This window comes from Quercus suber, unplaced genomic scaffold, assembly GCF_002906115.3.
Source record: "Quercus suber isolate HL8 unplaced genomic scaffold, Cork oak 2.0 scaffold_279, whole genome shotgun sequence".
Classification (NCBI taxonomy): Eukaryota; Viridiplantae; Streptophyta; class Magnoliopsida; order Fagales; family Fagaceae; genus Quercus; species Quercus suber.
This window is the reverse complement of record NW_027069735.1, coordinates 323,080-349,945: the sequence shown is the minus strand read 5'-3', so window position 1 is coordinate 349,945 and position 26,866 is coordinate 323,080. Positions and strand designations below refer to the sequence as shown.

Genomic DNA, 26,866 nt, shown 5'->3' with positions numbered 1-26,866 from the left:
GGACTCCTCCAGTCAATCACATGTTCAAGGTAAACTTCGACAAAGCTATTTTTAGAGAGGAGCAGAAGGCAGGTGTTGGGTAATAATAAGGGATGAGCATGGTAGTGTTATTGCATCCATGGCAGATAGTATTTCTCTGCCCTTCTCTGTTGATGCAGTGGAGCTTTTGCAGCTAAGAGAAGCACTGGCAGAAGAGATTGAGGTGCTGGCAGCCCTCAATGCATTGTCATTCACTTTTGAGTTGGGATTTCGTAGTACTATCTCTAAAGGTGATTCTCTTGGATTGACTCAAGCTTTGAAGTCAGAAGAGCGAAGCTTATCACCAACGGGTTTGCTGACTAAAGATGCAAAAATGTTTGCTAACAATTTTGTAAGATTGTTGTATTCTCACATTAAGAGAAACGACAATGGGGTTACTCATAGTCTGGCTAAAAATGCGTTATGCATACTAGATTCTCAAGTATGGATGGAAGATATCCCATCACATATTGTTTCGTTTTTACAATTGGATGTAGTTGAATTTCATTAATAAAATCCATCAGTTTCTTTCTCAAAAAAAAGAAGGTAGAAAAAAGAAAAGAGAGAGCCGTTGAGTCCACACCATAAACCCCACTTTTTTTCATTCAGCAAAAAAAAAAAAAAAAAAAAAAAAAAAAAAAAAAAGTCGCTATCTTCCATCTCACTCAAACCCTTGATTAACCTCCAATTAATCAAAGGAACTTTATTCTTCAACTACATCACAAGACTACATGGTAATACCAAGTAATTGAAAAAGCTAGGACATGTTTAGATTCAGAATTTTAGGTTATTTAATCACATAGTGTCCACCAACAGTCCATTTCCAAAAGGCCTTTGGTTGTAGCAGTCAAGGTTGTTACCATAGCCAACTCCAAGAATGTCACAATACCTCTTATAGAATCCAATGCGATCCTCCACCTTAGCATTCCAACCTTTACCACACTCGAGGCCACCATTGATGATGTTTGTGATGGTACCGTAGCCGCGAGACCGACCAGCTGCACTATCAGCACCAGACGGGTTCCATCTTTCAGTGATTACATCATGGCATGATGGCTTTGGTGACTGTGGAGTCATCCAGAACCAGATTGCTGTCTTAAATGAAATTACTGGATCAGTGGCCACAAGGTCTGGGTTGTTTAATAGATCCACTCCTATGGCCTTTCCACACCGCCCATAGTTGTAGTTCCTGAATTGTCATAATTAGTGATTTAGTGTACATGACAATAGTATGACTGTTAGTTCACAGAGTTAGTAAATTATTATTAATTCTCATATAGATTTAACATTAACACTACCATGTGAAATATGTTATATAAAATATTGTGTGCAAAATTTAGATCATTAAACTGTGGATTATAAGCTCATGTACTAACCATGAAAGTTGGATTGGACCACGGCCATAATATTGCCTACCAGAAGCACAAGGATAATTTGGATCCGATGCACAATATGATGATCCTGGATTTTGTTCCCTAAGATAGCAATACCCCCAAGAGTATGGGCCATCAGGTGCACTTGGCCATCCCCCTAAATGCACAGCATAAATTAATTCGTTAAACAAACAAATTGTAAAACTCATGTAGTGAAGTCACTGTTTTATTTATTTATTTATATATATATACACTTTATCATTAAATTGTAGTCCATATATGAGTGACTTTAGCCATTGAAATAAAGTGATTATCTTATCACCCCCATCAAATACATTAACGATTCGTTAAAAGCAATTATATGAAATTAGAATAGAAAATCAGTCACTTTACCAAAGTATATTTGCCTTTTTTTTCATATAGATATAAAATAAAGAAAGAAACTTATAATTACAAACTATGGCATTTGACAAAATCATGTTTTCCTTTAGCAATCAATAGTATGGTTTTCATGTCATCTATGATCTATGTGACAATTTGTTTAATTATACTGACAAGTATGGTAAGAGTGAACTAACCGGTAGTTTCATGTGAAGTTTGGCCTAAGAAAGCAGCTACCTCTCTCTTACGAGTGGCAGTGTCCCCAGTTGTAGCAAAGCCAGAAAAGGACTTTGCAGCTGCTATGAAAGCATCATAAGTGTAGAAATTCTTAGCAGGGCAGCCACCATCATTACGATGCTTCAGCAGCTGATTAAAACTATCCCTTGAAATTATACCACCAATATCTCCTCCTCCTCCACCACCACCACCACATTGGCTTTGACAACCAGTGTTGCAATAATCAGCCGTGGTGCCACACCAGCCAAACTGGCTGCAGCACTGCCCACCTGGGCAAAGAGCACCCCCTGCTTGCCTTCCACATTGCTCAGCTGAGCCTCCTTGGAATGAAGACAACAACAAAGAGAAAATTACCAAAGCACAAAACCTCATTTTCATGTAGTTGTTTGTGTTTCTAGTTGATGTTTAGGATGGTAAGTGGGATGGTATTTATAGGGGTGGTAGAGACTAAACTCACTAAAGAGGGATCAAGTTTTGTTTGTTTATCTTTAATGTTTTTGGACTTGTTCAATAACGATGGCTGATTTCAGCTTCCCATCTTATCTAGTAATAATTTAGTCAACAATAGCTTTGAAAAAGAAGAGCATGTGGGCGGCGTTAGTGACCTTATCTTGTTGTACATGAATTCTATTAATAATTTGTAGACGTCAACTATTATTTGATCCATTCGCGACTTCAGAGCGTGCCTAACAGATAGCTATCAATCTAGGAAGCAAGATAGATAATGCATAATGAGTAACTTAGATTGATCAATAGGTTCACTAATTAAATTTAAACATTGATCAATAAAACATAAATAATTTTAACATTTCTAATAATAATTAAATTCAAAGTTATATGTTTGAAAATTGAAGAATCTAATCATCTAAATTATTGTACTTGAGTTTTAACTTAATACTTAATTTCTATGACAGTGTTTTCTTTTTTACTTAACATGTGACCAATATGACATATCTAAACTACAAATAGAAGCCTTTATTTGCTTTAAGTTATAATCAAAGGGCAACGTTTGTTTTGTACTGTATTTATATTTTGAAAATGTGTCATGTTTTTAAGTTATAAACAAGTTTTTACCATGATCAAATTTCATTTTTTATAATACTGTATATATATATATATGATATATGAAACCCAAGCCATTGAATTTTGTTTTTCTCATGAACATAACATCATATATTGAAAATTGACGAGAAAAATAATGGTTATGTTGTTTTAATTCAACAGAAGCAATGGTTTTTGTCATCTAAATCTAATCAAGCTGAAAAATGGCCCCAATCCATGCGGGATTTGCTTTCCACGCATGTCACTTACAAGTTGAAATTTTTATTAGACTATAAGTGTGCGTTTTTGGGTAGAAATTATTTCTACCCACGTCTACGTTTATGGTGTTTTAGTGGTTTCACACCTTTTTTTTTTATTTTTTGGCATGCGTTTCAGGAGACAAATTTTACTATTTATGAACAGTTTCCGTAATATTTGATTTTTCAACGCATCAGTGGATTCCGTGCACTATTCATGAAATTCACAAATCTCACTTTTCAGTAACTTTTTTATTAAAAATAAGTCTCACGGTACTATTTATACATTTAAAAATTATTTTGTTACAGTACTTTTAGTTTTCAGTAAAATAAGTTGTATCTAAACGGATCCTAAGCCTAGAATTAATTGCTCTAAAATAAATAAATTAAAAAAAAAAAAGGAAAAACAGGTTTAGAAACTAGTTAAATTATTTTATAATACATATTATCTGCAAACTAACATGATAGATGCAATATCAAAACCAATATCCACGTCATGAAGACACTAAAACATGCTTAGAAAAAGGGAAATGTCACTTCAGTCAATATTACCTTTGTAAAATGAATTCTCTATAAACTTTAATAATAGGAAAGGAGGATATGCTCAAGGAAAGTGAGAATATCCCATAAATTAGGCCTTAGCCTTATCGACTTGTTGTGCAAAGGTCATTATATTTCATTTTTTATCAATTGACTATGACATGATACTATCACTTCACTCAGTGCAGCGCGTTCTTCCCAAACACCTTACAACTTGCAAGGAAATGAAAATGTACCAACTTAGACTGGACACCATAGGCATCAAGTTCGAAATTGTGTTATATGGTGCCCCGTTAGATACTTAATCGATGTACAAAATAAAATATCATTACCCATACAGAGGATCCGTAGCTTCTTTTTAAAATTCTCAACAAAATATCGAACACTTGATTATATTTGAGACAAAGTTTAGTTACAAAATTGGTTGTAGTTTAAGGTTACAAACTCACTCAATAAAATAAATATTACAACATATTTTGAAAATCTAACCGTTGAATTGCATGTTTTTTATACCCTTAATACACATATTAAATTTTGTGTTAATCGAATATCATTTACTATATAATCTATAAACTTATATTTTGTGCATAATTTTAAATTACAAAAACTTGCAATTTAAAAAATTTATTGATGACATAGCTATTGATCTTTAATTTTCTTAAAATTTTGCAAGTATGGAGGATATAAGAAAATGATGTAATCCAATGGTGGATTTGTCAAAATTCAAATTCAATAAAAAGATATTAAGTAAGTTTGTAGCCTAAAGTTATAACTAATTTTGTAGCTAAACTTTGTCCTTATATCTGGGTATATATTATATATCTCCTCTTTCATACGCACTACATGATTTTCTGAATGAATCGTTTAATAGTAGCTCTAAGATATTGGGTAGATTTTATTATATATCATTTTCTTTTTCTTTTTCTTTTTTTGAAAAAAAAGGGGTAGAGGAGAGTGACCAATGTGGCTTCTCTACCTAGGCGTGACCATAGTAGCACCCTATCCGCTCTTGAGCTAGACCCCATACTCTCAGTCTGTGAGAAAGTCACTTATTATTCTTTAGATCGTTTGGAATGAAAAGAAGCACCAATACATAGCTAAGTGTTGAAACTCGAACCCAAATTCTGAAAATTATTGGCCTGATATCTTACTAACTAAGTCACTAGAACTTTGATCAAAAGTCCATAACTTGCTAGTATGATCTTTGTTTCCTTTAAATTTTGCGTATTAAACTAATACAAATGTAAGAGTTTGGGTCATGTTTGACTATGAAAAGGTTAGAATAAGCCGACCATCCTTCTTTCACCAATTTTAATTGAGATCTATCATTGTCATCAATGTAATTATTTGTTTTGTTTTGTTATCCATTATGGCCAGGTGTTAATTTTTTAATAAGGGAATAGTAGAATCTGACAGCTATTTGATTCTCAATTTATGCTAGTTCATTGAATTTTGTTCCCCAACTGCTCACTGACTAAAGATATTTGATTTTTAAGCTGTACGTTTTGATGTCCATGCATGTCGTTTGGATTCATTCAACGACATGTTTTATGACTTTATCTCCATTTTACTGTTCCTGTAATATTGTTGTCTTTTGTTGCTTTGGGATAGCCATGCCATTTAATAAGGAAAGAGAGAATATATTATGATTTTTTAATAAAAAAATATATTATTCAATCAATTATTTCATAAAAATGATTTTTTTATAGTTGTTTTATGGCTAAAAAAAAGAAGGAAAATGAATTCATTTTTTCTTCCATTTTCATTCTCACTATACCCTGAGAAAACAAAACTTTTTCTAATGCATTTAACAGGGCAATTTATTAGATACACAGTAATAAAAGGGACTACGTTGGATATATAAAGATCAAAATTATAGCACTGAAATTAATGCATCAGAATTTATAAGACTGAATTGAATTTTAACAAAGATAGTGTGTAATTTATAAATTAGTATTGTGAGTTTGTGACTTAAGGGATGAGCCAACACCTACCTCGATTTATTGTCAAAACTTACTGTCCATCTGGATTGAACTTATTTTGTTGAAACTGAAAACTAAAAGCTGAAAACGTTGTAGTAAAATATTTTTTAAATATGTGAATAGTAATGTAGGACCTATTTTTAATAAAAAAGTTACTGAAAAGTGTAATTTGTGGAACCCGTAAACAGTGCACGGAGCACTGTTCATAGTTGACTTGTCAACAATTGCGGACTGAACAAAAAAAAAAAAAGAGGCAAATCACGCTATAAAAAAAAAAAGGAAAAACAGGTTTAGAAACTAGTTAAATTATTTTATAATACATATTATCTGCAAACTAACATGATAGATGCAATATCAAAACCAATATCCACGTCATGAAGACACTAAAACATGCTTAGAAAAAGGGAAATGTCACTTCAGTCAATATTACCTTTGTAAAATGAATTCTCTATAAACTTTAATAATAGGAAAGGAGGATATGCTCAAGGAAAGTGAGAATATCCCATAAATTAGGCCTTAGCCTTATCGACTTGTTGTGCAAAGGTCATTATATTTCATTTTTTATCAATTGACTATGACATGATACTATCACTTCACTCAGTGCAGCGCGTTCTTCCCAAACACCTTACAACTTGCAAGGAAATGAAAATGTACCAACTTAGACTGGACACCATAGGCATCAAGTTCGAAATTGTGTTATATGGTGCCCCGTTAGATACTTAATCGATGTACAAAATAAAATATCATTACCCATACAGAGGATCCGTAGCTTCTTTTTAAAATTCTCAACAAAATATCGACCACTTGATTATATTTGAGACAAAGTTTAGTTACAAAATTGGTTGTAGTTTAAGGTTACAAACTCACTCAATAAAATAAATATTACAACATATTTTGAAAATCTAACCGTTGAATTGCATGTTTTTTACACCCTTAATACACATGTTAAATTTTGTGTTAATCGAATATCATTTACTATATAATCTATAAACTTATATTTTGTGCATAATTTTAAATTACAAAAACTTGCAATTTAAAAAATTTATTGATGACATAGCTATTGATCTTTAATTTTCTTAAAATTTTGCAAGCATGGAGGATATAAGAAAATGATGTAATCCAATGGTGGATTTGTCAAAATTCAAATTCAATAAAAAGATATTAAGTAAGTTTGTAGCCTAAAGTTATAACTAATTTTGTAGCTAAACTTTGTCCTTATATCTGGGTATATATTATATATCTCCTCTTTCATACGCACTACATGATTTTCTGAATGAATCGTTTAATAGTAGCTCTAAGATATTGGGTAGATTTTATTATATATCATTTTCTTTTTCTTTTTCTTTTTTTGAAAAAAAAGGGGTAGAGGAGAGTGACCAATGTGGCTTCTCTACCTAGGCGTGACCATAGTAGCACCCTATCCGCTCTTGAGCTAGACCCCATACTCTCAGTCTGTGAGAAAGTCACTTATTATTCTTTAGATCGTTTGGAATGAAAAGAAGCACCAATACATAGCTAAGTGTTGAAACTCGAACCCAAATTCTGAAAATTATTGGCATGATATCTTACTAACTAAGTCACTAGAACTTTGATCAAAGGTCCATAACTTGCTAGTATGATCTTTGTTTCCTTTAAATTTTGCGTATTAAACTAATACAAATGTAAGAGTTTGGGTCATGTTTGACTATGAAAAGGTTAGAATAAGCCGACCATCCTTCTTTCACCAATTTTAATTGAGATCTATCATTGTCATCAATGTAATTATTTGTTTTGTTTTGTTATCCATTATGGCCAGGTGTTAATTTTTTAATAAGGGAATAGTAGAATCTGACAGCTATTTGATTCTCAATTTATGCTAGTTCATTGAATTTTGTTCCCCAACTGCTCACTGACTAAAGATATTTGATTTTTAAGCTGTACGTTTTGATGTCCATGCATGTCGTTTGGATTCATTCAACGACATGTTTTATGACTTTATCTCCATTTTACTGTTCCTGTAATATTGTTGTCTTTTGTTGCTTTGGGATAGCCATGCCATTTAATAAGGAAAGAGAGAATATATTATGATTTTTTAATAAAAAAATATATTATTCAATCAATTATTTCATAAAAATGATTTTTTTATAGTTGTTTTATGGCTAAAAAAAAGAAGGAAAATGAATTCATTTTTTCTTCCATTTTCATTCTCACTATACCCTGAGAAAACAAAACTTTTTCTAATGCATTTAACAGGGCAATTTATTAGATACACAGTAATAAAAGGGACTACGTTGGATATATAAAGATCAAAATTATAGCACTGAAATTAATGCATCAGAATTTATAAGACTGAATTGAATTTTAACAAAGATAGTGTGTAATTTATAAATTAGTATTGTGAGTTTGTGACTTAAGGGATGAGCCAACACCTACCTCGATTTATTGTCAAAACTTACTGTCCATCTGGATTGAACTTATTTTGTTGAAACTGAAAACTAAAAACTGAAAACGTTGTAGTAAAATATTTTTTAAATATGTGAATAGTAATGTAGGACCTATTTTTAATAAAAAAGTTACTGAAAAGTGTAATTTGTGGAACCCGTAAACAGTGCACGGAGCACTGTTCATAGTTGACTTGTCAACAATTGCGGACTGAACAAAAAAAAAAAAGAGGCAAATCACGCTACAGTGCAAACGTGGATGTGGGATAATCCCAATCCAAACATATACTTAGGGCCCGTTTGGATGCAGCTGAAAACTGAAAACTGAAAACTGAAAACTGAAAACACTGTAGCAAAATAATTTTTAAATGTGTGAATAGTATCGTGGGACCCATTTTTAATGAAAAAGTTGCTGAAAAGTAAAAATTGTGGGTCCGTGAACAGTGCACAAATATACTGTTCATTGACAAAAGTCAACAAATGCGGCTACTGTTCATTGAACAGTAGCCGCACAGTACCGTGAACAGTGATTCAAGTCTTCTTATACGGCTGAAAGCCAAAAAAAAAAAAAAAAAAAAAAAAGGAAAAAACGCAAACGTGCAACGCAACGCACGCCCCAAACGGTTGTTTTGTTTTGTTATCCATTATGGCCAGGTGTTAATTTTTTAATAAGGGAATAGTAGAATCTGACAGCTATTTGATTCTCAATTTATGCTAGTTCATTGAATTTTGTTCCCCAACTGCTCACTGACTAAAGATATTTGATTTTTAAGCTGTACGTTTTGATGTCCATGCATGTCGTTTGGATTCATTCAACGACATGTTTTATGACTTTATCTCCATTTTACTGTTCCTGTAATATTGTTGTCTTTTGTTGCTTTGGGATAGCCATGCCATTTAATAAGGAAAGAGAGAATATATTATGATTTTTTAATAAAAAAATATATTATTCAATCAATTATTTCATAAAAATGATTTTTTTATAGTTGTTTTATGGCTAAAAAAAAGAAGGAAAATGAATTCATTTTTTCTTCCATTTTCATTCTCACTATACCCTGAGAAAACAAAACTTTTTCTAATGCATTTAACAGGGCAATTTATTAGATACACAGTAATAAAAGGGACTACGTTGGATATATAAAGATCAAAATTATAGCACTGAAATTAATGCATCAGAATTTATAAGACTGAATTGAATTTTAACAAAGATAGTGTGTAATTTATAAATTAGTATTGTGAGTTTGTGACTTAAGGGATGAGCCAACACCTACCTCGATTTATTGTCAAAACTTACTGTCCATCTGGATTGAACTTATTTTGTTGAAACTGAAAACTAAAAGCTGAAAACGTTGTAGTAAAATATTTTTTAAATATGTGAATAGTAATGTAGGACCTATTTTTAATAAAAAAGTTACTGAAAAGTGTAATTTGTGGAACCCGTAAACAGTGCACGGAGCACTGTTCATAGTTGACTTGTCAACAATTGCGGACTGAACAAAAAAAAAAAAAGAGGCAAATCACGCTACAGTGCAAACGTGGATGTGGGATAATCCCAATCCAAACATATACTTAGTATCAGTTTGTATTCAACTTAATTGGCGTTTACGTTTTGAGTCTACGTTTACGGCTAGGACCCACGCGCACGCTGAAGCTGAGGAAACGCAAGTTTTTTTTTTTGGGCATACGTTTCAAGAGACAAGGGCTACTGTTCATGCACTATGCATGAATAGTAGCAGCACTATGTGAATTTTTAGCCAATTTCCACACATCAGTGGGTCTCGTGTACTGTTCACGAGACCTACGGTACTATTCACATATTTAAAATTATTTTACTACAATATTTTCAGTTTTCAGCTTTCAATTTTAAAAAAATAAGTTCTATCCAAATGGATCCTTAGAACATAAACATAGACATGAGGTCTGACTTTCTGAGCCTACCCATGTGAATGTCAGCAACATTTGGTAAATGTTAATACTCTATTTTTGATAAACTGGTAAATGTTGTAATACTTAATAGTATTCTCTAACTCTAAAGACAAATCGAATCTTGATAGCTTTGAAGTTGATTAAAAAATCTGGTTGAAGCTTGAAATCCAAACACACACACACACAAACAAAAAAAACCATCTATTTGGATTAAACAATTTAGTTGTTGACTCTATCTATTTCAAACTTCTAATACTGAAAATTGGAAAACTGAAAAATCACATAAAATTAAATACTGATTTTTTTTTTCTTTTTTGCGTTGAATGAGTATTGGGTTCATTTTCAATTGAAAAAGAGTTTCTTTCATTTTCAAGTGAAAAGGAGTTTTATTTTCTTTTCGGCAAGGATGTTTCTTTCTTTTAATTGTCTTTTTCTGCTCATGATTTATACTCCTGGACTTCATTGCTCATATTGTCACATGCATTAAAATTTTTAGTTTAAATGTTATATTTTACCTTAAACATGCTATTAATCATACCATTTAGATAATTCAACATGGATGTTTCTTTCTTTTGATTGTCCTTTTTCGCTAATGATTTCGTTCATGGACTATAATAATAAATTGGAAAACTGAAAAAATCATATATTAAATAAAAACATTATATATATATATATATAGTGGTTTCATTTTCAAGTTGAAAGGAGTAATGTGATCGTATGAGGACATTAATAGCTCCCTCATCATCTTGAGTCTCCTATTCTCTCGCAGTAACAGCTCAACCATTAAGTCAACTAGCACATAATGTCCTAACAATATTTTAAAAGAGATAATTTCATTTATTTTATAGATGTCAATTTTCAAGAACTAAATTTTCCAAAGGAAAACGAAATTTTAATTACTACATATCCTATAAAGATTAAAGGGTAATTTCTTATAGCTTGTATATACAAAATGTTGAATCTATTGTGGTCCATATGTTAAGTTGTAAGGTCAGGATTTGTGGCCCAAGCCCAAAAGATATTGTGTGCCCAACGAGCCCAATATAAAGAATTTGTAGAGAATGGGTGAAAGAGTTGGGCTATTTGTGAATTAAACAACGATTAATAAAGATTTAAAAGATGAATAAGCACAAAAACACGCTTGAAACTTGATTAAATTGGTGTTCAAGGAGATAAACTATTGTTCTTGAAAGCTAATACAATCCTCAGAGTTATAGTAAATCTTTCTCTCCCTTTTATTTCTCTTTTCTCCGATCCTCCTCTTATGGGGGATCTTTTACATTATATAGTTTCCTTTCAGACCATCTTGATCGTATACTTGTTAATCATCTAAGCCTTCAATCAAATATATGTCCCATCAGACATCTTCTTTGGCTTTTTGTGAATAGTTGTGTTTGAGATTGCACTGTTTAGGAGTCTTCTCCACATAAATGCGGTCAGAAAAGTTACTGCAGTGCATTTAATGCGGTGGTAGTAACTTTTCCTTTAGATATTTCTGTATTTTTATCATTTTTATACATACCTGAAGTTCATCCTTATCGTTAGAACTTCCTGGAAGGTCACCTAAATCGCCCAAGTACTTGCTTAACCAATATTTATCGTATCCGAGAAGGATACACTCCTCGTACTATATTCCCCTATCCTTTCCTTACGTGATTCTCCATTCTGGGGCCTTCACAATAATTTACTCCTCCTTGGACGTACTCACATCCTCAAATAGGGCCCAAGGCCCAATATACAAACTTGGGCTTTTATCCCCACAATAGCCCCTCAAAATTTTAATTTTTCCTTCGCATCCGAGGAGAAAAATGGGATTTTGATCTGCCACAGAAATAAGGGCTAGAAATGTAAAAATACCTGAGTTTACACGTGTGGGATCATAGATCTAGACGCTTCATCATTGCTACCGACGTTTCGGAATTCACGAAGTGTCATTAATTGCTCCAGGCGGCACTATGTCTTTGGCATCCAACGGTGAACCATTGATCCAACGAACGACATTTTTCTTCAAGGTTTGGGTGGGATAACTCCCACTCATTTTCTGGCCCCTATATAAAGCCTCAAAGGAGATAATTTTTTTCTTTACTTCACAATTTCTCAGACTCTCCAACGAACTCAAGCATTGAAACTCACAAAGATTTTCAAATCATCAGCCTTATTTCTTTAAAAATCCTTGAGAATCCTTTTGAGGTTTTCAAGGATCACTTTCCAACCTAGTTTGTGTAAGTTCCAATTTCTTCGAACCCTTCTTTCTCTCCTCGGCCAGCTTCCTCGACCTTCAAATTCTCATTTCCCAGTTGTCATTCTTAGTGTTTCCCTTTTTCTGCTTATCTGAAATAGGTAGATTTAAGTATTTAGTGGATAATCCTGCCAAGATAGAGATATTTAAAGAAACGTATCACATACCACAGGACGAAACCTGCGGTATTGTCCCTCGGAAGGACTAGCAACTGACCAAAGGGTAGGAGAAGTCATAATCCCTATTATAGCTTTCAAAGAAGGGAGAATGACTTTCCCTATGGGTTCCATTACAAGAGATTACCTTCGTAATCATAGGATTTGTCCTGATCTGTGCGTACCTAACGTCTTTAAGATCTTAGGAGCAGTTGATGCTTTGAATCGGCATTTAGGCTTGGGGCTCACCTGGCTTGACGTAGTCCATATGTACGAGTGTCATAGACAAAAGGGGGCGGAATTTTACCTTAAATCCCGATCCGACATCGTTAGGCTCATCTCCTGTCTTCCCAAGTCTAACAAGGGGATGAATGACAACTATCTAATCGTCTCGGGAGCGTGGCATGCCGGTCTTCATTGCCTAACCCAACCAGGAGAGCCAGGTGGGATATCCTAGACTTAGGTTCTCTAACAAGAGATTTAGGGTCTTCATCATTAGCGTTGTTTTTCTTCTCTTTGTATTAGTGTTTTACCTTAAGTTTCTGATTATGCTTACTTCTGTTGTGGTATTAACAGATAAAAGGCACGTAGCTCCTCGACTCAGCTTGACTAACGTTGTCGCGCTTAACTATCTACTGAGATCAGAGATTTTTGTAAGTGAAGACTGGCAACTTCGGGCCGTCCATCTTATTTTGGATTTCAAACCTCTTGAAACGCTCATCATTGCTACTTGGACTGAATGAACTAGTTCTTAATGTTGGGAAACCAGTCTCCAAAGGAATAATAGCTTCAGCCCCATAAGTCATTGAAAAGGGGGTCCCCCTAGTAAACTTATGAGGCGTTGTTCTATATGTCCAGAGGACATGTGGCAGTTCCTCCATCCATTTGCCCTTCACGTCATCTAGTCTTTTATTTAGTCAATTTACTATGACCTCGTTAACAACTTCCGCTTACCCATTCCCTTGGGGATAAACAGGGGTAGAGTATTTGTTCGTGATTCCCAATTTGCAACAATAACTTCTGAACGCTTTGCTGTCAAATTGAAGGCCGTTGTCTGATATAAGGGTATGATGAATCCCAAACTGAGTGATAATATTTTTCTAGACAAATTTCTTTGCGTCCACGTCTTTGATGTTAGCTAGGGGTTCAGCTTTAACCCATTTGGTAAAATAATCTGTGTCGACTAGAAGATACTTCTTGTTTCCTACTGCTTTAGGGAATAGACCCGCAATATCTAAGCCCTATTGAGCGAATGGCCACAGGCTGAATAATGGAGGATTCCCCCTGGTTGGTGTATGTTCGATGCAAACCGTTGACACTAATCACACTTTTTAACATATTCATGGGCCTCCTTCTGCATATTTGGCCACCAATAGCCTTGGGTAATGACTTTATGTGCTAAGGATCTGCCTCCAGTATGACTTCCACTGATTCTTTCATGTAATTCCTCGAGGAGTGATTCAGCTGTTTTAGGATATATACACAACAAATATGGCCCTAAAAATGAACGCTTGTATAATTTCTAGTTCTCGGATAGCAAGAATCTAGTAGCCTTCCTCTGAACTTTGTCAGCTTTTAACCTTTCTTCAGGCAAAGTATCCTCCTTCAAGAATTGAATTATAGGGTCCGTCCAACTTGGTTCAGCTCTGATTTGATGGACTCAGACTGCCTCTCTTCTTATCTCTATGGGTTTGTGCAAGTCCTCAACGAGGATAACTCGAGGTAGATTCTATACCGAGGAGGTTGCAAGCGTGGCTAGAGAATCAGCATGTGCATTGCCATTTCTGGGGATATGCAGCAAGTTAAAAGATTCGAACTCTGATTGTAGACATTTAACTTGGCTCAAGTACCCTTGCATTCTTTCATCTTTTGCCTCAAATTCCCCTTTTACTTGGCCGACAACTAGCCTTAAGTCCGAGAACACTTCCACTGACTTTCCTCCCATTTTTTGAACCATTGTCATTCCCATCAGTAGAGCTTCATATTCAACCTCATTATTTATGGCCATGAAGCTCAGCCTTAATGACTTTTCAATAACAATTTTCTCAGGAGATATTAGCACTAACGCCACTTCGGAACCTTTCTGATTTGCTGCACCGTCGACATACACCTCCCAGAATGAGGGGCCTTGTTGAGAGATCATGCCAACCGATTTTTCATTCATGTTCTGTGCTGGTTTCAATTCTTCTAATGAGGGTTCAGTGAACTCGGCCACCAGATCTGCAAAGACTTGTCCCTTTGTAGAGATACGGGGCATATACTTGATGTCAAAAGCCCCTAGAACTGTACCCCATTTAGCTATCCTCCCTGTGTAGTCAGCACTTCGAAGTATGGTTTTAAGCGGAAGTTGGGTAAGAACAACAACCTATGTGCTTGGAAATAATGAGGTACTTTCTTGTACCAAGAACTATTGCTAGGATGGCTTTCTCTAGTGGCAGATAATGAATCTCAGCCTCATGCAGCGACTTACTCATGTAATAAACTGGCCTTTGTACACCACGATCCACTTGTACCAATACCAAACTTACAGCATAAGGGGCCACAGCAATGTAGGCAAACAGGACTTTATCTGGCTTAGGACTAGACATGATTGGTGGCCGAGCTAGATAGTCTTTAAGTTGCTGGAAAGCTAAAGCACATTCTTCAGTCTACTCAAATCCTTTCCACTTATTGATCAGCAAGAAGAAAGGCCTATGTAATGACAGATCCTCCAGAGTTCCCAACTGCCGTATGCACATACTTCAACCCAGGCTTAGGTCCTTAAGTTTTCACAAGCTTCTGGGGTAAAAGCTTGTGCACACGTTAGGAGTTACCCATCACTTATGAACTATCACTTTGGTCACTCATTTTGTGATATGGGATTAGGACTTTTGGGCTTAGATTCCCTCACCCTACCACACCTTCAAGAGGAGAGCCAACCTCGGCTCTAATACCATTTGTAACGACAGAGCCCCCACAGTTCCCGACTACCGTGTAAGAAGGGAAGAAGAAAGAAGAGAAGAAAGAAGCAAATGAAAGCTGAATGAAGATGCTTCTGGTTCAACAAAACAAGATAAGAAGAGTGTACTTTGGAGTGTTGACCATGGGTTTTGAGAGAAAGACTCAAGAGAGCTTCCTAGCTCTTTCCTTAAGAGAAAAGAGGGCAAAGTGTGGTGACTTTTCTGATTTGTGTGTGTGTACTCATGGAAAAATAGAGGGAGATAACTTTTTGGATGTTCTAATTGCTTGAGAAAGTCAAGGAAAGTGGCTTTTGGTGATTGCATGGCCGGCCAAGTCTTGGCCTTTTGATTTGTCAACATGCATGATCCTTTAGCATTACTTGTGTTGAATTCTCATTGGTTGCATGGGGTGAAATTTCCACAATCACATCTCATGCATCATATGCCTAATTAAAACACCATCTATGCATCAAGTATATATTTATAATACAACTAGCTATTTCAATTATTTATAATCTTTAAAAAAATCAAAGCTTCCTGCACTTAAAAGTAATCAAGATAATAACACGCATATAAACCCATAAATTAAATATGCAATTAACTTGGGGTGTTACATCCTTCCCTCCTTAAAAAATTTTCGTAACCGTAAATATCTTTGTATTACAACAATGTGAAATAATAAATGGAGAAAACCACAAAACATAATATAATCACATGTCAAGTTATTTATATACATTAGAACTCTTTATCTCATTACAAAATTTCCTTAAGTTATGATACATGCTTTCAACAATTTTTATGCCCAGTTAAAAGATACAACACTATGTACACATGCAGAAAAGTACTAAAAGCACATCACATAACATATATTCAATCTAAGAATATAATTAAGAAATTCTTTCATGCACCGATCAGAATTTGTAATATCAATACTTATAAGGTCAATATAATCAGTAGATTTAATAAGGAAAGGTCTTAATTGTAAAAAACGGATATTAAAAATCATTCACTTGTCAAAATTTTAGTAATTTGGGAAATAGATTATACTTCAAGAGGTACAAAAGAATGAATCAATCAAATAAGATCAATTCCACAAACTCAAAGAATTTCATAGAAAGCATCCATTTAGCATATATCTCTCCTTTATTAAAAAATGAGATATAACATTATACATTATCAACAACCAAAAACTTATCAAAATTCACTTTGACAACTTTTTTTTTCCCCCAAAATAAACTTCATCAAATAATATTATCCCAAGTGACATAATATTACACTAAAAATTTTCGTTGTCAATAACTTGTTTAACCACACGTAAGCTCAACGGCAGTTAACAAATTACTTGACCAAGGAATAGGCATAAAAATCATTTTATGTCACCCCACATAAGGTTAGTTGGCAAATGACTTAGCAGATCACACGTGGCCAGCGGTATTCAACTAATTCAGTCCATACCAACATTAGGAAGGCTGACTACAATAAAATAACATATACAAATTTTCAAAACATTTAATAACTTACTCTTAAAAACTTCTTTCTTTCTTAAAAAGTTTGATAAGCAATTCCAAGTAAGCAATATAATCATTGTTTTACATTTCAGAAATCAAAATAATCATTATTTTACATTTCAGAAATCAAAATGAAATCCTCCTCATTGAAGTATAAACATATTATCACCACAAAATAGTTTACTTTATCTAATAAGTTCACTTGTACTAGAAAAGAGAGAGAGAGCACATTTATAGTCTTCATAATAATTATAGCTTACCAAAACCCTAGTTATTCTTGAACCCTAACCCTTCTTTCTAAAGCTCTAATCCCTTGATCTGCAAATTATCCTAACTCTAAGAGTACCACAAGCACTCATAGACAGAATTTTCAACCTGCCCAAAGCCACTGTTAGCATGATTACTAGGGTAGCCATAATTCATGCATACTACCAAAATTCTTTAGAGCCAGAAGAAACATATTAGCTTCAAGAAGATTACTAACTCTAGAATATAAAAGGTCAAGTTGCTTTTTAGATGCCAACCTTCGCTTATTTCTAATAATTCTATTTGTTTAGGTTTTTCATTTGAATATTTTCTTTTCACTTGAGTTTTCTGCCTTAAAGTTCGCAAAAAGGAAAAAAAAAAATCATACAAGGATTGAAACAACATAAGACCATAGGCGACACATTATCCTAGAAGCTTAAACCTTGCAAAATATGCATTAAAGTGAATTGCAGAACAAATTTCACAGCCAATCTTAATAGTGTTCAAATAAGGCCATAGAAGCACAATGTCCATGGCAATTATGCTAATTTTATGTTTAATATAGTAAATTCCCATGTAGCATTTAAGAAGCATCATATTAAAATAATAAAGAAGAAGGAAAAGTTGAAGAAGATAAGCACATCTTTAGATAGCACTAGCAACTAGCAAACAAAATAATCTTCAACCTTGTTTTCCCTCATTTCACCATTCAAACAATATTACAATTTGTAATGGGAAATTTTGTCTCAACTCTGCATCGAAACTAAAATGTAGTACTTCAATCGACATATGCAATTGTTATGCAAGAACAGATGCATGTTAGAAAGCACAATTTTTTTTTTTTTAAGGGCTTTAAGATTTGGCTTCCATTTTCATTTGTAACGACAGAGCCCCTACAGTTCCTGACTGCCACATGCACATACTTCAACCCAGGCTTAGATACCTGAATTTTCACAAGCTTCTGGGGTAAAAGCTTGTGCACACGTTAGGAGTTGCCCATCACTTATGAACCGTCACTTTGGTCGCTCACTTTACGATGTGGGATCAGGACTTTTGGGCTTAGATCCCCTCACCCTACCACACCTTCAAGAGGAGAGCCGACCTCGGCTCTGATACCATTTGTAACGACAGAGCTCCCACAGTTCCTAACTGTCGTGTGCACATACTTCAACTCAGGCTTAAGTCCTTGAGTTTTCACAAGCATCTGGGGTAAAAGCTTGTGCACCCGTTAGGAGTTGCCCATCACTTATGAATTGTCACTTTGGTCGCTCACTTTGCGATGTGGGATCAGGACTTTTGGGCTTAGATCCCCTCACCCTACCGCACCTTCAAGAGGAGAACCGACCTCGGCTCTAATACCATTTGTAACAATAGAGCCGCCACAGTTCCCGACTGCCGTGTGCTCATACTTCAACCCAAGCTTAGGTCCCTGAGTTTTCACAAGCTTCTGGGGTAAAAGCTTGTGTACACGTTAGGAGTTACCCATCACTTATGAACCGTCACTTTGGTCGCTCACTTTGCGATGTGGGATCAGGACTTTTGGGTTTAGATCCCTTCACCCTACCACACCTTCAAGAGGAGAGCCAACCTCGGCTCTGATACCATTTGTAACAACAGAGCCCCCACAGTTCCTGACTGACGTGTGCACACACTTCAACCCAGGCTTAGGTCCCTAAGTTTTCACAAGCTTCTGGGGTAAAAACTTGTGCACCCATTAGGAGTTGCCCATCACTTATGAACCGTCACTTTGGTCGCTCACTTTGTGATGTGGGATCAAGACTTTTGATCTAAGCCTAAAAGTCCTGATCCCATATCGCAAAGTGAGCGACCAAAGCGACGGTTCATAAGTGATGGGCAACTCCTAACGGGTGCACAAGCTTTTACCCTAAAAGCTTGTGAAAACTCAGAGACCTAAGCCTGGGTTGAAGTATATGCATATGGCAGTCGGGAACTGTGGGGGCTCTACGGTTACAAATGGTATCAGAGCTGAGGTCGGCTTTCCTTTTGAAGGCGTGGTAAAGTGAGGGGATCTAAGCCTAAAAGTCCTGATCCCACATCGTAAAGTGAGAGACCAAAGTGACAGTTCATAAGTGATGGGCAACACCTAACGGGTGCACAAGCTTTTACCCTATAAGCTTGTGAAAACTCAGGAACCTAAGCCTGGGTTGAAGTATGTGCATAGTTAGAAACTGTGGGGGCTTTGTCGTTACAAATGGTATCAGAGCCGAGGTCGGCTCTTCTCTTAAAGGTGTGGTAGGGTGATGGGATCTAAGCCTAAAAGTCTTGATCCTACATCGCAAAGTGAGCGACCAAAGTGACGGTTCATAAGTGATGGGCAACTCCTAATGTGTGCACAAGCTTTTACCCCAGAAGCTTGTGAAAACTCAAGGACCTAAGCCTGGGTTGAAGTATATGCACACGGTAGTCGGGAACAGTGGGGGCTCTGTCGTTACAAATGGTATCAGAGCCGAGGTCGGCTCTCCTCTTGAAGGTGTGGTAGGGTGAAGGGATCTAAGCCCAAAAGTCCTGATCCCACATCGCAAAGTAAGCGACCAAAGTGACTATTCATAAGTGATGGGTAACTCCTAATGGGCACACAAGCTTTTACCTTAGAAGCTTATGAAAACTTAGGAACCTAAGCCTAGGTTGAAGTATGTGCACATGGCAATCGGGAACTGTGGGGCCTCTATCATTACAGCCTACACGTATCCGCTAATTGAGAAATAAATCGATTCAGCGAGGTAGCCATTTCAGTCAATTTCTGGACTTCTTTGAGATTCCAAGGTGGTTGTAAATTGTTGATGGCCTTTATCTAGTCGGGGTTGACCTCAATTCCCTTGTGAGTTACCATATAACCCAAGAATGTGCCTGACTCCATGCCAAACGAGCATTTGGAAGTGTTTAGACGCAACTTGTACCTTCTAAGAACTTCAAAAATATTTCCAAGATCCTTCACATGCTTAGAAACAACTTTACTTTTCACCACCATGTTATCTATGTAAATCTCAATACTCTTACCCAACTGTGGCTCAAAAATCCTCATCATCATTCTTTGGTAGGTGGATCCTGCATTTTTCAAGCCAAATGGCATCACTTTGTAGTGATAATTCCCAATAGGGGTGACAAAAGTAATCTTCTTCTGATCATTTAGGGCTAAAGGTATTTGGTGATAACCTTGAAAGGCATCCAAGAAACTCATCCGAGGATGGCCAACAATGGCATCCACTAGTTGGTCTATTTTGGGCATAGGGAATGGATCCTTAAGGCAAGCCTTATTTAAGTTCGTGAAATCTACACACACTCGCTATTTCCCATTCTTCTTCTTCACCACTACAGTATTTGCTAGCCACTCAGGATAAAACACTTCTTTAATAGCTCCAGCTTGTATGACCTTCATTACTTCCTCTCATACTGCATTAGCGTGCTCCTTGGATGGGCATCGAGGGGGTTGTTTCCTTGGGGTAATCAATGGGCTGACCTTCAGGTGGTGACATATGAATTCTGGATCCACCCCTGAGGCTTCATAAGCATTCCAGACAAATACATCGACGTTTCTTCTAAGGAATTCTATCAGCTCTTCCTTCTCTTGAAGAGGTAACAGAGATCCAACTTGAAAGAACTTCTCCAAATCGTCTCCGATAGCAACTTTTACCAAATCTTCACACCTTGCCTCCTCGGCCGAATCATTGATAGGCAAGTTTGGAGGTTTTAACTACTATAAATCCCTTCCAGCATGGGCCGAGGACTCAGCCTTGGGCTTATGTTGAATGACAGCCACTAAGCATTGCCTGTTCATAGATTGACCTCCCAAAATTTTATTAACTTGGCCTTTAGATGGATACTTAACATTTTGATGTAGAGTAGAGGAAACAGCCCCTAGCATGTGCAGCCAAGGTCTGGCCACGATTACAGTTTAAGGTGAATACACGTCTACGACAATGAAATCTACCTCTACTACCTCTAGACCAGTCTGCACAGGTAGTCGTATTTGGCCCTTCGGGACAACAACTTTTTTGTCGAAACTCACCAGGGGGAATTTTAGGGCATTAAGTCTTCAGGTTTCAAGTTCAGCCCCCTATAGAGATCTGGGTACATTATCTCCGCTCCACTACCTTGGTCTACCATTACCCTCTTCACATCATACCCTCCAATTCTGAGGGTAATTACCAAAGTGTCGTCATGGGGTTGAATGGTTCCAATCTTATCCTTATCCGAGAAGCCTAGGATTGGTGGAATATCCATTTTAGCCCTCTTCGGATCTTGATTAACATAACCTACGGATAGACAGGCTACGAATATTACCCTAGATGGACAAGATCCTATTCTCCTTAGTGCAGCGAAAATAACATTGATAATTCCTAAGGGGGGGTCTCGAAGAAACATCTCTTCAAGATTCTGAGCTTGCCTGACTCCCTTGGCCACTGGAATGATGTAGGAATTGTTTTAACTTGCCCTCGCGGACTAGCTGGTCCAAGTGATCCTAGAGACTCCTACAATCTTCTGTGGTATGCCCATGATCCTGATGGTACTAGCAATAAAGGTTATGATTACATCTTTCAGATTTCCCATCATCTTATTCGGTTATTTGAAGAACGGTTCATTCTTAATCTTCTCCAAAACTTGATGCACTGGTTCTCGGAACACGGCGTTGACTACTTGAAGATTCGCCGATCCTAATTGTCTAGCAAAATCCCTCCGTGGTCTATTGTTACTATAACGATCCGACCTGAAATCCCTCCTCTCTTGAGGGATAACCTTATCCTTCCCTTTCCCCCGCTGTTGATCCTCTTCAACCCTTTTATACTTATCAATCCTGTCCATCAGTTGACGTACACTAGTGACAGGTTTTCTAGTCAGAGATTTCCTTAAACCATGGTCAGTGGGTAGGCCGAGCTTAAATGTACTAGGGCCACTTCATCAAAATCGGCATCCATCTCGTTAAACATCTCCCAGGACCTATCTAAATACGTTTTCAGGGTTTCACCCTCTTGCATGTTCAAGGCTAGTAGGGAAGCCAAGGGCTAAGCGACTCTACGACATGTGACAAAAAGGGAAACCAAATGCTTGAGTGAGCTCTTTGAAGAAGTTTATGGAATCTGCTCTTAAGCTGTCGAACCACCTCACTGCAACTGGTCCCAGACTGGAGGAAAAAACCTTACACATCAAAGCTTTTTCCTTGGAATGGACAGCCATCCTTTGGTTGAAATGGCTCACATGTTCCACAGGGTCTGTTCGACCATTATAAATAGTGAACATTGGCTGATGAAAACGACAAGGAAGTCTTTCCTCTTCAATCTTACGCGTGAAAGGCAATCTGGAGATTTGGTTCAGGGCCTTGCTCATAATGTCATTCCCTACACCTCCACGTGATGGGCTTCGAGGCCACCATTTACAATAATGTTCATCTTTATAGGAAAAAGATTCACTAGGTGGGGTTCGAGACCTCCGCCTGTACTTAACATCTTGTTTGTCATCAGAATTGTCATCAGAGTTTGAAGAAATCCGCTTCCTCTTTGGGTGGCGCAACTCCCTTTTTAACTAATTAATCTCTAGTTGCATGTTCTTGTTATTCTCTGCATGGGACATATGACTTCCACCTCGAGGTTGGTTTCGATCAGTATGTGTGGTATGCACACTACCTTCACGATCACCTATCTGCTCTAAATTGAGAAAAGGATCAACGTGTTGGGATGCCCTAGATTCTGCTAGTTCTGGTACTGGTTCTACCATCGTTTGATCTCACTCTTGCTCAAGCTCTCCCCACAGATGGCGCCAATTGTAAGGTCAAGATTTGTGGTCCAAGCTCAAAAGATATGGGATGTGAGCCCAACAAACCCAATACAATGAATTTGTAAAGAGTGAGTGAAAGAGCTGGGCTATTTGTGAATTAAACAACGGTTAATAAAGATTTAAAAGATGAATAAGCACAAAAACACGCTTGAAACTTGATTAAATTGGTGTCCGAGGAAATAAACTATTGTTCTTGAAAGCTAATACAATCCTCAGAGTTATAGTAAATCTTTCTCTCCCTTTTATTTCTCTTTTCTCCGATCCCCCTCTTATGGGGGATCTTTTACATTATATAGTTTTCTTTCATACCATCTTGATCGTACACTTGTTAATCATCTAAGCCTTCAATCGAGTATATGTCCCATCAAGCATCTTCTTTGGCTTTCTGTGAATGGTGATGGTTGAGATTGCACTGTTCAGGGGTCTTCTCCACATAAATGCGGCCAGAAAAATTGTTACAGTGCATTTTATGCGATGGTAGCAGCTTTTCCTTTAGATATTTTTGTATTCTTATCATCTTTATACGTGCATGATGTTCATCCTTATTGTTGGAACTTCCTAGAAGGTCACCTAAATCGCTCAAGTACTTGCTTGACCGATATTCATCATATCCGAGAAGGATACACTCCTCGGACTATGTTCCCATATCCTTTCCTTACACGATTCTCCACTTTGGAGCCTTTCCCAATAATTTACTCCTCCTCGGACATACTCACGTCCTCAAATAGGGCCCAAGGCCCAATATACAAACTTAGGCTCTTATCCCCACATAAGTCTTTATAAATATTTTTAAGAACTTTTCTAGAATCCACTTCATAACTAAATAAAGAATAAAAAATAAAAAAAATAAAATAAAAAACTTTATCCATGTATTGGAAAATCATTAATTAATTCCACTCTCATCATAGTGTAGTCCAACATGAAACCACAAAGAAATAATTAAGTTCTACTTGAATCAAAGAAATGGACTGAATTGGACCAAATGGATTGAAATAGACCAAATGGACAGAAATGAACCAAATGAACCAAAGTGGATCTAAATGAACGGAAGTGGACCGAATTGGACTGAACTGAATAGAAATTGATCAAAGTGGACCGAACTCGACTGAATTGACCGACCTAGACTGAATAGACCGATGTGGACTTAATTGGACAAAACTGGATTGAACTGGATCGAAATTGACCAAATGGACCAAATTAAATTAAAGTAGACCGAAATAGACAGTATTAAATTAGACTAGACCGAATGGATTGAAATAGACTAAATGGACTAAAGTGGACCGAATGAACTGAAGTGGATCTAAGTAAACCGAAGTGGACCGAATTGGACTGAACTGGACTGAAATTAATCAAAGTGGACCGAAATGGACTGAAAGGATTGAATTGGACCGAATAGACCGATATGGACCTAATTGGACCGAACGGGACTGAAGTCGACTGTACAGGACCGAAGTTATCGAATGGACCGAAATAGACCGAATTAATTTACACTGGACCGAATTGGACCGAACTAGACTGAATGGACCGACATTGATCTAAGTGGATTGATCTAGACTAAATGGACCGAAACAAGACCAAATTGGCCAGGCTCTCCTCAAATCCTGTAACATTTTTGGCAAAGCATCTCTGCTTTTCTTCTCTGTTGTACTATTAAACCAGGCCAAGCTCACCCTTTCAGGTCTTGTTGATGATTGCAGGGAGATGTTGCAGCGGATGCCTCCGGCTAAGATGTCTCACTGGTATAGGGAGGCCAACTGCTGCGCCGATGCTTTAGCTAGGATTGGAGCAAGTTCTCTCACTGTTTGTAATCGTTTTGTAACCCCCCCTCCCTCGATTGCTCCTATTTTGCTTTCTGATTTTGTGGGGCTGTATCGTAACAGGGCTTGCCCTCGTGTACCTGGTGTTTTTTTTCTCTTAGTTTTTTAATATAACCACCCAATTCACCAAAAAAAAAAAAAAAACATCCTCTCAACTCCAATTACACCATCATTTCTTAGAGCCTCTTGGGTGAGAAAGAAAATTATTTTTAGGTGAAGTCTCACAGAGGAGGGGATTTCTATAAGGGAAAAATTTTATTTATTTTATTTAAATTTTATTTTTCCTTTGTAAAAATCCTCTACTCTGTGAGACTTTCCGTTCTTTGATTTTGATTTTGTTGAGGCTCTAAAGTTCGTTTGTGTTTCTGTTATTTGATTTTGTTAAGTGAAAAAATCAAAGATCTTACAACATCCTCTACACAGAGACCTTCAACTCAAACATTCTTACCTTCACTCACATTTTCATCCATTAAGTCTCAAACAAAACCACCCACTCTGAAGTCTGATCCAACATCAAACATGCACCTTGAAAAACACTCATAAACTCTCTCTCTTCATCGCTACCAAAACCACACCATAAATCTGCCTCTCCCAAAAAAGTTGCAGCCAGACATGGTGATCTCTTTCCAACATCGTTATTATTTCTACAATGAATCAGTGAGTACTTGAACAATAAAAAAGAAACTTACTTTTTAATCTTTATATTTATGAGTACGGAATGGAACAATCACTTGTTTTCATGTTATGTTTTGGACAGGAAAAACCATTTTGGAGAGTTCCAACTGGTCTTAGAGATGGGTCAATTTTCCAAAACTCGTTTAATATGGGTTATGTATATTTCTAAACCCATTCTTAACTCTGTTCTTGTAGTCTTTGTTCATATGATACTTGATTTATTGCTTGATTCTAGAATGGCCCGAGTTAACTATGTCAGTAACTACACAGTTTAATTCCCGTGATACAACTACATAGTTTAATTGAAAGTGTGTTGGATCTGATTGGTGATATTGGTTAATGGGTTTGGACTTGAAATCTGTTAAACAAAGCTTTGGGCCCGGTATGAAATACAAATAACGGTTTGGGTACTTTTTCGAAAATTACATTATGTACCCGGCAACCGGGTACACCATATAAGTGCTCGTAGCTTTTAGCTTATATTTATATCAAATATTTAAATGTTTATGTACTTTCTAGCTTAATTTCAAAAATTCTTATTTTGTTAATTTTTTTTTTTAAGTTAAGTTAAAATAAATAAATAAAAGCTACTGAAAACTACGTGATATTTACAAAATCTGCTGGTTCACATTAATAACCAAAAGAAAGTCAAGTCTAATGAAGCTTATAGAATTTATAGAACTAAAGTTCTTGTTTTTATAAAGGAAATACTGCCCTTTTCTCAAATAAGGGCAGTATTTTTGTGAATATTAGTGTTTAGTATGCTGAACATTTTTTAAAAATTTATACTTTTTCATTCATAACATTTACTTCTTTTTTTTGGTAGAACTAACTCTATTACCATAACTGGTGAAGGTATTGGGGTTTAATCTATTAATTAATAGACTAGTGGTAATGGGTTCCTTTGTGGTGCTTTGAAACTTCTTTATGTAAGTTCAGAAGTGGCATTGATCGATGGTGACATAGATACACATCGCTGCCATGACAAACGCAACAAACAATGTCCCACCAATTGTCGCCGCAGCAAGCTTCACACCAACACTCTCTCAGGAGGGTTGGGTATATTCCTAAACTTTCGTATAACTTTGTTTTTGGACTGTGTTAGTATGACACTTGATTTATTGCTTGAGGCTAAAATATACGAAGATTCTAAAATGGCCAGCTGAAGCTAAAATATGCAATGGGTTCTAAATAAAAGGCAAAACACCTGTTATTAATTACCATATAGTTTGGTTAAAAGCGTGGATTCTTGATATGTGATATTGGGTAGCTAGGTTAATTTGGACTAAAAATTTGTTAAACAATGTTTTTGCTACGGTATA

The 26,866-nt window shown here is 36.2% G+C and overlaps 1 protein-coding gene across 1 annotated transcript; it reads right to left on the bottom strand.

The window, feature by feature from the left end:
• Nucleotides 1-679: 679 nt before the first annotated feature.
• Nucleotides 680-2,434, bottom strand: LOC112039561 (endochitinase 2). Its single transcript, XM_024072442.2, has 3 exons — nt 1,970-2,434; nt 1,395-1,548; nt 680-1,207 (listed from the first exon to the last, which is right to left on the bottom strand). The coding sequence occupies exons 1-3, from the start codon at nt 2,385-2,387 to the stop codon at nt 814-816; spliced, it is 966 nt and encodes a 321-aa protein (XP_023928210.1). The 5' UTR covers nt 2,388-2,434; the 3' UTR covers nt 680-813.
• Between the last annotated feature and the right edge of the window lie 24,432 nt (nt 2,435-26,866).